Below are 12,258 nucleotides of genomic sequence, written 5' to 3'. Positions count from 1 at the left end.
GTGCTCCTATGAGCTCATTATTGTCGGTGACTGCAGAGAGGGGAACACTTAGATTTGTTGTTCTGCTCTCAAGTAATCTTCTTTCTTTCTTTAAAAAAACAATTCAACAGCAGCAATAAAGCCTAAATGAGTCGTCTGTGTCTCCGAGTGCAGCACTCTGGAGCTCTCAACGGAACGAGGACGAACAAAAGTTGATTTCAAGTAAATGAAGTGCCTTAAACATGCAATTAAGAAAGACACTTTCAGCGAGTCGTTATTTTTACTCTTAATTTTGGTTCACTCATTTAATTTAGTGTCATAATTAGTTATTCGTTAGTGTTTCTCTGCCTGTATTTCACTTCTTAAAATTACCCTAAATGAAAGAACAGTAGAATATAGATCACTACACATTAATACTCATTTGCATCAATTCATGGGCGGGATCCTCCTGTCATACAAATGTTGACTATTCATTTATTTTTATAATAACAACCTCGACTCTCCATCACGTAACTTTTACTTTTCAAAGTCAGGTAGAACTGAGGCCGTCCCGTTACGCTCAGACAGATGGTAATTGAGTGATGGTTAATATTTAGGTGCATGCTTAACGACCACTCGGGCTTTGAAGGGCATATGGCACAAGTCATACAGGAATTAAATGGCTAGCAGGAACAGAAGGCAGACATCTTCTTTACCTTCCAGCTGACTAAACAGCCTCTGCATAATATATTCCAGTGCACGTTGTTCTGGTGGGAAGGCAGCAACTTTTCTGACTATTAGTTTATCAAGTGGGGGCCTGTCACGCTGGTACAGGGGGAAGTTATTGCCTGCAGTTACACATTTCAATGTAGTAATTATGATGGATGTCGAAGGGGATTGTGTGTTTTTTTTTAAAATCAGCCGGTACATGCTGCATCTGCCCGCTAAATACCACATATAAATATCATGATGCCACCTGTTTGCTCGGCGTGAAACAAATAAAAGATAAGTGTGTGATGTAATATAATAAAGAGTTCAGGATATGACAAAAGATTAGAAAGCAAAGATTTAATCTGTGGCTCAGAAAGCAGGATCAAATAGACAAAACATGCCTCGGGGCTGATGTCTTTGAAGAGCAGTCGCAGCGATATTAAGTTCACTGTCCGTGTTTGCAAAAGGACAAATCTGTTTTTGTTTTTTTTTTCTTCTCAGAATTCTCCCCCCGGGGCCATGATGGCTGCACCTGCCATCTTAGTGGTGGAGGTATCAGGAATAAAATAAAAAATCAGGCAGAATAAAGAATATCAGGGCAAATGATGAAATCTTTCCATATAACTTACAGTCTTAAATAAATCACCAACATAATAAACACAAAGAAGACCCCAGGGTAACCAGCCATCCAACCAGGCCAGCCTCATTGCTATCCAACTAGCAGCTGTACATCTGCAGTTAGGAAAAACACAACAACCATACTTATAATTCCATATTTGGCATGATTATATATTTAAAAGGAGTAGAACGATGTGAAATAGGACCTACAATACTTTGATTGCTTTGTGAACGAGCTTCACCCCTTTTGGTCCAAGTGGCCTATTCTTCCAGCTGATTTTTGGAAACAGTGTTCAGCACAGCAATATTGATTTGTTTTGTAGATGCACAGCTGGAATTGTATCCCCGGACAGGTACGCTCCTCCGAAGTCTCTCCTCAACAGATCCCACTCAGCAGCCTCCGTTGTGTTCTCCTCCTCCGTGTGATTTAGGTTACTTGTGATCAATGCCTTTGAAGGGCCAGTCTCAAGTCTCTCATGGTTGTAGTGTGCATATTGTCAGCGGTCTGCTTAGAGTAAACATCACTCCCTTCTCTATTATAATGCATGGCATCATAAGTGTAGCGTGTGTTGTGTCATCACAAATGATGACACTTAACTCGTCCCTCTGGCCTCTCAAACCCAGTGTGACGACTAACACCTTCAACAATAAAGCTGTCACCTGCGGCAAGTAAACAAACAAGTAAATGATTTAATAAAGATTGCTCATGAGTCCCAAGTCACTGTGGGTGCCACTTATAAGTATATGTCCAACTCATGGCGAGAAGAGTTACAATTATAGCAGCTTAAAAATTATTTCTTTCAACAAAACGTCAATATTTAAGACAACGTTTCGTTAACCTGCTTCCTTCTAATGAGCGATGTTATACATGTGGATAGTATGTTTAGACTGTAAACATCTTGGGACATACAATTTGAGTCATGTACTGTCAGTATATGTGCTTTTTCAGCATTTCATCAAAACTGGCTCATATATTAATGTTAATCCCGTGTTTCCCTTCAATCTCTACGCAGGCTGCATATGTACATGTTGATTAGATAAAGATCTAAATGTATTGCATCTATTAAATCAGAGTATACTGATATTTAAAGGCCCCAATTCTTCCTCACAAACGCACAGAAACATTGGCTCAGTTTGCCTTTCATTGACACACAACGTGTTACTGGTACACATTACATATTTACATAACGTGCTTGCAGTCTGATATCTCTGAAATACACAACATGTTGTCTACCCATGGGAGCAAGATATTAACACAAATTCATATGTGTGCAGGGCTACATTTACATTGAGCAGAATTTGGTAGAACATAATTTGGCATGAAAATGTTATTTAGATCAAATGGTTTGACTGCATTCGCTTGGTATCAGCAATATAGAAATATCATTTAAGTCATAAGAGAAAACCTAAACGCTGCTCTACTTTATGTGATGCCCTACTTTTGTCCTGCAGTCTGTACATTCAGACAACAACCAAGGGTCTCAAGATGAAATGTACCTTCTGCACATTATGCTCATACCGTCAGGGTACAAAATACATAAATATGTGTATATGGTAGTATTATGTGTGAATGTCCTCAATTAGGCTTCAGACAATTAAGTGATTATGCATTTGTTTCATGTGTGTGTTTGAACAATAACCCTCCTCCTTTGTGGATCAAGAGACCATGTCAGTAATTATGGCTGCATAAGAGGATCAATCAAGGACATGTTTATCATAGGAAATATCTGTTGAGCAGCAAAGATGGAAACACAGGTTAATGCTCTACGTTGTCCCATGGGGAAAATCACTATATTGCTCTTTCTAAAGATATGTCCTTTCAGAATACAACATGTCAGTAACGTGCAGGCGTAATTTGATTGTGGAAGCATCAGTCCTGAATGAATCATTGATTTCCTGATAGCATCAGGTCAAAGGCTCTTTGAATGGCTTATGCAAATGAGCATTATGGATCGATGTGCATCCAAACCGTACTGTTGTAATTGCTACCAAGCGGCATCTCTCTTCTCTAGAAGCTAGCTTGTTAAAAACTCATCATAACGATATTTGGGCACGTTTCCACGTTATACCATTCAACTAAGCAAACGCTCCTAAATAAGAAAACGATGGATTACAGGTTTAATTTAAAATTAAGCAGACAGGTTGAGTAACTAATATTAAATACATTTCTTGTTTAGACATTTTACTCCAAGTGGTTTTGTTCCCAAATGACAGGCTGTTGGGCGTAATTAGAGCACATTGGCACAAATATAGCAGCAGCATAAGAGAGAAGAGAGCGCATCTTTTGTAAAAGAATATATGTTTTAGCATTTCATGCTGCTGTTGATTAAAAAGCATTAGTAAATATAGTGTTACAGTATTTTTGGTTTCCAGATCAGGTCCTCGTGTTGAAATCAGTCACTCTTTAAGAGTAGACTGAAAAACTGCATTGTGGTTGAAAATGTCCTGTTTCCTGTAACGTAATGAACGAACTGTGTCCTGCAGCACGGTAATACGTGTTTCCAGATGTCAGGGTTTTGTTTCTCTACTCTTTAAGACATTTAAAAAGTAGACAGCTTCATGCAACGGATGTTTAAGTCTCTCTTTGTGCTGCAGACTCTTCCACCACCCCAACCTCTCCACCGACTTCCTGCATGTGTACGAAATGCTGGCACTGGACATACATAGTGAGGGGCAGAATCTTCCAACATGGATTTATTTCCAATGATCTTGAGCTCAGCTAATAAAGGTCAGGGCTGGAACAGAATGGAATTCCCCAAAGCGCAGTTCATTAAAACCATAGCAATGGTTGGTTTCAAGGAATCCTCTTATTTACCAAAAGCTCTAATCCAATATCGTTCCCAGAATTCACACAAAGCATTAAAAATGCTGCGGTGTTTAAGCCCCTGATGAAGCATAGAAAAGTAGTTTTACTTTTTGTGAGTTTGATTTAAAGTTGAATTTACACAAGAATGCGGACTTGCAGAAATGTTCAGCTGCAACATGAAACAATTAACCGTAAACGGTAAAAGTGTCCACAGCAGTAATGCACTCCACCCTACGGTGCTATCACAGCAGCGCTGCAGCAGTGTGGTATTTGTCAGAGCCCGGTGGGACATCGATGTTCAGAAAGTCCTGTTGTTGATGCATTAGTCACGTTGTGGTGCTGCAAACAGCGGAGAGGACGATGGGAGAGGAGCGACTCCTCTGATACCAGAGCAGCAATGGCTTCCAGTTAGTGTACAGGCTTCATAAAGCATCTGTATACCTGAAGCCATCTTGTGCCTCCTCCTGGACTGATCCCGTCCACCGTGTCCACAAAAGCCGCTGTTCTACATCAATGCTGCCAATTATGTGGCTCTGCCAGGGGGAAAAAAACGAGTTGTTATCTCCTTTGAGATAAAGCTTTACATTCAAGTTATTTTCAAATGTTCTAACAGTTTTGTTCCTGACCAAACGTCTTCAGCCCCAGAAAAGCTCTGAAAAGCCTTTTTCCCTCCCGACACCGTCACATCTGCGACTGTGATGACCAATTCGTATGCTTTATCTGGACATTCGGTGTGAGAAATGCTCCAAACACCATTGGAGCAAAGAATGGAAAGACGGGTGGACAAAAATAGCGACATAACTAGTGTGTAATCTGGGGGAAAGTGCTTCCTGTGCAGGCGGAGAGGGGCTGTAAGAGGATTGCCGGCCTCCTTTGAGACCAAACAGTGCCACAGGATATGGCTTCCATATTGCAGCAGTGTTTTCACTCCCGGGGGAGGGGGAGCAATGGAAGGAGTGTGAAGGTGGCCCGAGAAGGTCATCAAAAAAAGATAAAGATGACGGTGGATGCAACTAAACTTTAGTGTGCCCTTCAACACCCAGACCGACGCCTCAGGCAGAGGTGTTGGTGGGACGTGACGGCAAAGGTGAGGGAGAAGAGAAAAGGGCCAGTAGCCGGTGTCAGCAGGACACCGGCCCTGAGGGAGACGGCGTGCTCCACGGGGCAGCTGGAGTGTCTAGCCATCAAATGGACCATGCACTGTTTCAAGTAGCGTCTGTGCTGGGTACAGAATTCAGCTTAGAGAATGACCACAGGGCGCTGAACCGCTTTAGGAAGCATGGCGCTCAAGAATTACCTGCTGGCTGCTGTCAGCACAGACACACTGCTTCACATCAAGGGTTCTCCGGGGAGGTGACCTCCTGTAACACATCCATGCTCTATGAAAAGGCCCCAACCACACACATACCCTGCATTCAGCTCTTCTGGCACCAGTTACAGTATGCAGAACTGACACTTTAGATTTATTAGTTGTATTTCTCCCTGTGTTTGCTCCATATTGATGCTGACAATAACAGGGTGTGATTAATGGACTCTGGTGAGGGGGAGTTCCTTTACTGGCCACAGCTTGTCTAAGCTTTATCTCCCTCGCCATGAAGAACCGAGCACTGAATGAACGTTTTAATGGTAATGATATAAAATGTACAGACTCCTTCTTACTGTACATCTGTTGGTGACTAGTATACTAATTTAAGCTGCAGCATGTTATTAAATGCCCTTGGCTGAATACTGAATGCCTCGCTGAGAAGTAAATGACTCGGACTGGATTTTCACTCCAAGTTTGAAGTACTTTCTCAAAGTAACTATTCTGTTATCGTTTTGCTCCATATAACAATTGCTTGCAATAAGGAGAGCTCTTTGGTTTTTTTTACTGTTGTTTAAGCGCAATATTTGACCCAACTCTTCAATCACAAACGGCAGTTGTCGTCATCACATCATTTGCATAAAAGACCTAAACAGTGGGAACCTAGAGGCCGCTGCAAAAACACAGGGACATTAACGGTAATCAAGGGTTGCTTTTCTGTCTTTGCCTTCTGGATAAATAGGCCTTCACATGCCAACGTGCTAATGTGGGTTTGATTAGTTAGCAGATGAAATGTTATACAGTAGTAGTCTCTAATATGGTACCTCACAGCTGGAGGCTTTTTGTTTTTCAGCTATTACCAAGCTAGATATTTGTAACAGCACAAACGCTGACTTTACCCTCACATCAGTGACCTAGACGTTCATATTAAATATGTCTCACATTGTCCCAGCTCGTCACTGTCAGCTGCTCTTTTTGTTGTTAACACTGAGTGAAACATTCAAACCACATACTCCATTGTTTTCATGGCTACACCCTCCCATCAAGTGGAAGTGGATGGTGTGATAGCAGTGCAATACACATGGCCTGACAATAATTACAGATATGTGAAATTAAACCAACATTATGCCTGACTGCTGCAGTCATAACTTTGATTATTTTCCTCAAGATTTGTGTACTGGAGGGTTTCTGGATATTTCTGGCTCGGCCAGTCCCCAGACTCCCTTAAAAAGTAGAGATGTTGAGTTCGGTGAAACTTTCAGAATGCTGTCTATGTATAATTCTTGGTTATTTGTGACTTCTGATAAATTCATCATATTAATGGAATTATTTCTGTTTTTGTGTCAAAGAAAACCAGGTGTCAGTGTGCCATGTTGATGTGGGTTGTGTCGGCTGCTCTCTGTCTGATGATACAGCAGATGAGTGCAGTGCCTGTGGTTAATTGTTCTGCAAAATGACGTCAATGTGGTCTCTGATTGGTTTACGTGATACTCTTTCTTACCCTCCACTTCACCAATTTCACGCCTCATGCCTAAACCTGACTAACCCAACTAACAAAAGCAAGTAGGAACCTAATGAGAGGCAGAGTGCTTGGTCATGCCTTTGCCAGGAGGAAAACAAGTTGGGAAGGTTAGATGATGTACTTCTGCATAATAATGAGCCATGTGCTTTGGTTTGCTACATTTTAGAAGCTGTTTATTTGTGGTCCATTGAGACATTTTTACAACTTCTGGGGTTTCGCAATAATGGGCCCTCAGAACGATGTCAGTCCCAGCACGAACTGCTGTGCTTTAATTTAGTGCCTTGTCTGTGGAACGTCATTCCCCATATACATATGAACTGCTCATTCTAATCAAACAAAAACACCACAGCTCTTACATACAGGTAATTATACAAACTAACTAATATGATATTCCATGTATGCCAATACTTTACTTTAATGCTAAAACACTAAAATGAAATGCCTTAACTTGACTTCCTTTGTGAAGTTCAAATTGGTGCAGCTTTTGTCAGTTTGAGGTCACCTTTTTTTTCCTACAAATTGCCCTTTATCTTCTATAATAGAATTCTTTTTTTTACAACCTGTTCTAAACAGGACCTGTTGCTTGTTTTCTGCCATGGTACCAAGTCTGGGTTTTCTTTCTGCAATCATTGGACTTTTCTATTGCAAGACTTGTAATTGGCCTGCAAGTAATCTTTCTCCAAAGGCTTCACATGGTGTTGTCGAAGCAGCAGAGCTCCTTAAGCTAATGGCTGATGTTGCCGAGGTGCTCCGCCGAGTGCTTTTAGACGCTCATTTGTGCCGGCTGCCAGCCGGTACTTTAATGGCTCTCTTATTAGTCATCCAGTCATGCTGTACTGACACTGATGTTGCGCTGGAATTATGGCCATCGCTGCAGACCACTGATGTGGGTGTTGATGATGATGGTGATTGTTTTTATATTCATTCATCCAGAGTAATATGTGATGATTATTACTTTTTCATATTCATTCATCTGGGTAATTTAGATTGACATTTATGCTGTGATATTTGGATTGTAACCATGTCTGGTTATTATCCTACACTTTCTTTTGGGTAAATGTCCACTTTTTGTCAACGCTGCTGTGTGTTTTGGTTGTTCTCAAGAGGAATCAATAGTGTGTTGATTGGACTCAGTTCACTCCTGCTCAGTTCTCAAATTGTTGTGTGAATAACGTACATGTTATTGTTAACAATGTCGTAATGAGAACACACACACACACACACAAAGACATATCTAGTGTCAGCAGTGGGTTGAGTATGAATCAGAAAGTTGTTAAAAAAACACACACGCTTGTTCATGCCTTCATTTGTTGTAACAGAACATAGCAGTCTCAGGCTTTTGGCAGACTGAATCAGTTTTTAAAAGTGTTTAATATGAATTAAAAGACAAATATTTAATGAGAATATCAGAAGATAACACTTTACACCAAGCTGCTTAAGGAAGAACACCAACTGGAGTACTGGAAAGATTATTAAAATGTTATCACTTTACCTTTTTTTGGCTGGACACATTCCAAAATATATGAATATGATGAATCCACAAAATAGTTTAAGGAGTCTGAATTTAAGACATTAACTAGTTTTTATTCCATCAACTTAGAGAGAATCACATTTTTAGGTTTTTGAGGCATAGTGTACGAAAGAAACAATAATGCAATACATGCAAACTAGAAAGTAATTACATTTTAAATATGACAGTTAATGTGGTTCCAACCTTGGCCATCGTTAAAGTAGTCTCAGCATGTTGTCACCCACAGTCTGCCTAATATAGTTATCCGTGATGAGAATGTTCAATTACCTGGGCTAGCAGTTCCCCTGGTTACATGCAACACGCTGATGACACCTATAGCCACAACCTTTCCACTGAATCCCCAGCCAGCTGCAACAGTGTCTGCAGTGGAGGATTTGGAAAACATAATGGTATTATGCTAATGTCAAGATATTGCTGGATTGACATTTCTACTGATTGGGATTAGTGCTCCTATCCATTTATCCACCCACGCAGCAATAGCTTAAGGTCTCTCTTCCACTAGAACATGCTTTTAACATCGCTGGTGTCGAGTGGGCTTGTTTCCATGCAATTAGTTTATTTTCTTTGTGTAATGAGTGCATGGCCCCGAGGCATCGGCTGTCTGGAGACATTTGGAAACGCAGACTGCAACTGCGGTCTGATGATTTGAATTTATTTTTCTTTGTAAATATAGATAAGAGTGTAGCACGTTTGCAGATATTCATGTAAAAAGAAGGCATATCTAACTTATCTGTAATCAAAAGTATCCCCTCTGGGGTCCATGGAAGTCTGTACCAAATTCTATACCAATCCATCCAAAAGAAGGATTTTTGTGTCAGGACCAATGTGGCCGACACCGCCATAGCTCGAGCCATGCTGTCCATATCTGACAAGCATTTGTATAACTTGTGTCATTTAGAGGCTGCTGTAATTCAATACAATTATTTCAAGGTCAGTGCCAGTCACTTCTCTGCCGATGCGAGGACTCATCCATCCACTAATGCATTCCTCCCTCTGTGTCTTTGCTTCTCCACAGGCACTCATAAGTTTGTGACGGAGGGGGAACATCTGGCGCTGACAGCCATCACCAAAGAGCAGTCAGGATCCTATGAATGCATCGCTTCCAATGACATTTCAAGCCCTGATGTCAGGACGGTTCAAGTCACAGTCAACTGTAAGGACCCAAACGATCTCAGTCATGGGGAAAACAGAATGGACGTATTGGTCAGGACAGATTTATCCTCTAGGAAAGCTGGATTACATTTTCTTTTCTTTTAAATGTACCGTTTGTCTCACATACACTCCTGGTACGAAGAGTCATAACCTAACATGGCTTCAGAAGATATGTAGTTCATCAAGCTTGAGTGACAGTTCAACTGGATAATCCCCAATATTGTAACAAACTCACTTACTGTATTCTGGGCGCCACTTGTCATCGTTGTTTCAGTTCACTTTTAAAGAAACTTTAAAAGGTTCGAAATAATAAGGTGCCAAAACACAAATCAATGGAGTTCTGTTCTCTAATTGTGAACACATCTTTTCTTTGTATTTTGTAGATCCTCCCTTCATTTCTAAAGCGAGGAGTACGGGTACTCCGGTTGGACAAAAAGGAATCCTGCAATGCGAAGCCTCCGCCGTCCCCAGGGCAGATTTTGAGTGGTACAAAGAAGACCGCAGGCAAGTTAATCCTCTGATCTCTGTGATTTCTACGGGCTTGGAATTGTCCATATTAGCAAAAACACAGACACACCTGTTGTTTATTTGAAATAAGACTGCATCATCTTTGTTTTGGCCTAAGAAAAAGATATATTTGATAGATCTGTACACATATGTTGGTTAAAATAAGACTGCTTTTGATTGAATGAAATCATTATTTCAATGGGCATTATATCCAAAAAATCACATAATGAAAATGTGAAATTGTAAGTCAAATCATTTGCACAGCAGGCATGGACACCAAAGGCAACTATTATTATGTCTGCATTGTAATGTCAGTGTGGTGTGTGGCTCGAAGGTTTAGAGGATATTATAGCATAACATATTTTCCAACTGACGGCTGGAGACTGGAAAGATGTTTATGAGCAGCCCCAGAGCTCGTAAGCTGATGCGAACGCAGGCTATGTTACTCTGTTAAATGGTCCCTGACAGTGACAGCAGCATCGCTCGTCAGTCCCCAAAAGGCAACATCTGTCCTCAAGAACAAAAAGATGGTGGTCGCTGATTAAATAAATGACTGGCGTCCGCGCACATGGATTAGGGCAATGAAACAGGAAATGCAAGGAGTGAAACCGAGGAAAGGCTCACCCATAAGGCAAGGCATTCAGACATTTAGCTCTATTGTGAATCATGAACGTCTTTTACAGCCTTTAGGGGTAAAAGGTATTTCTAATTTCACATAGATCTAAATGTTAAGTACGTCGACTCGAGATTGGCACTGTTGCAAAGCACTTTTCTTCACTGCTCACCGGCAGAAGCATTGAACGCCGCTCCCCATCTTTCTTGCAGGCTCTTCAACGGACTCAACGGGGTTAAAATCGAGAATCAAGGTAAACAGTCGATGCTCGTCTTTTTCAACGTCTCGGAAGAAGACTACGGAAACTACACCTGTGTCGCCGTGAACACCATGGGGATCACCAACGCCAGCATAATCCTTTATGGTAAGAACAGCAATGAGTGTAAAAGTAACACACCGAGGTGAGCAAACGTGTTAATCATGGCCAAAGCTTCGATTTTGGTGTCTGGTTCTTGGCGTGCTAAAGCAGCTGCGCGTATACAAAACCAAGCAATCCGGACATGGTCACCCGCTGCATATCATACCACTAGTTTCCATGGCAATGGCAGCACCGATGCAAAGCTCTCACTTGGCGGACACATCCACAAGAAGATTGCAATTCCAGTTAATCACAGTGATTTAAGACGCGCTAAGGCTGGATTGTGTCTTTCCCCTTCAGGTCCCGGTGCGATGCACGATGTGAACGGGGCCGCCGTGTTGCCCCGTCCCTCCGTATGCCTGCTGCTGACCGTGACCTCACTCTACCTGCTGAAGTTCTGATGTGAAATGTGACGACCTTCAAGCTTCTCTCATTTTCTTCTCGTTTTGAGCAGCAAGAACAGACTATTAGTCCTGTATGAGGAGAATGGAAATTTAAGAGTGCCAGTGGCTCACCCTTAGTTTTCTTTCTGGCTTTGCATCAGAGTCTGTTCTCTGTTGGCTCGCCAAGAGAGATAGAGAGGGGTCAATCTGAGCAAGGGAAAAATTAAAATCATGCACTAATTTGATGATGGTAGAACTACTGCGTTTGTGACCCCTGCCCCCCCTCCCCCCCCAAAAAAATCACCTTTTTTTTGTATGTGAAGAGAAAAAAAAAAGAAAAATACATGTAAATGTTGATAGTTGACTGTTTATTGCCCAATATTGAAGTGTACACTCAGATTATTATTATAGTGTCATGTCCTGTTCAATATCTGTACAATACCATTAAGCTTTTTTTAAGTAAACAACAAAAAAATGAAAAAAAATGCAACGTGATTGTTGAATTTTACTGTATTTTTACAGTTGTATGCAAAACAGAGTAACAGATCCTCCATGATAAACAGTTCAGAATAAAATTATTACACCATGATTTCTCAGGCAAAGTCCTACAGCATAGTGCATCCACATTTTGATTTCCATCCTACGGTAGTGTGTGTAGAAAATGTACAAATGTGTACAGATATTCCTGCACTGTTGTTTTTTTCTAAAAAGGCACACACGGCATCAGATGTCATTTTTGAAACACCTAATCGTGGTCTTCATAGCAGCTTCACGGCACATTCCCATCACCGTATTC

General features: G+C 41.1%; 1 protein-coding gene across 2 annotated transcripts in view; it reads left to right on the top strand.

The window, feature by feature from the left end:
* Positions 1 to 11,925, top strand: part of opcml (opioid binding protein/cell adhesion molecule-like) — a 267,544-nt gene extending 255,619 nt beyond the window's left edge. The window contains exons 5-8 of one of the 2 annotated variants that reach the window (XM_034550263.1): positions 9,465 to 9,602; positions 9,985 to 10,105; positions 10,934 to 11,085; positions 11,380 to 11,925. In XM_034550263.1, coding sequence (XP_034406154.1) covers positions 9,465 to 9,602; positions 9,985 to 10,105; positions 10,934 to 11,085; positions 11,380 to 11,480 — 512 coding nt within the window. In that variant the 3' untranslated portion in view covers positions 11,481 to 11,925. The remainder of the gene's footprint in view (positions 1 to 9,464; positions 9,603 to 9,984; positions 10,106 to 10,933; positions 11,086 to 11,379) is intronic. The other variant, XM_034550262.1, reaches the window with a different exon arrangement.
* Positions 11,926 to 12,258: the final 333 nt, after the last annotated feature.

Source organism: Cyclopterus lumpus, chromosome 14 (genome assembly GCF_009769545.1).
Source record: "Cyclopterus lumpus isolate fCycLum1 chromosome 14, fCycLum1.pri, whole genome shotgun sequence".
NCBI classification, from domain to species: Eukaryota; Metazoa; Chordata; class Actinopteri; order Perciformes; family Cyclopteridae; genus Cyclopterus; species Cyclopterus lumpus.
The sequence above is the reverse complement of the archived record's forward strand: the minus strand, read 5'-3'. Positions and strand labels throughout refer to the sequence as shown.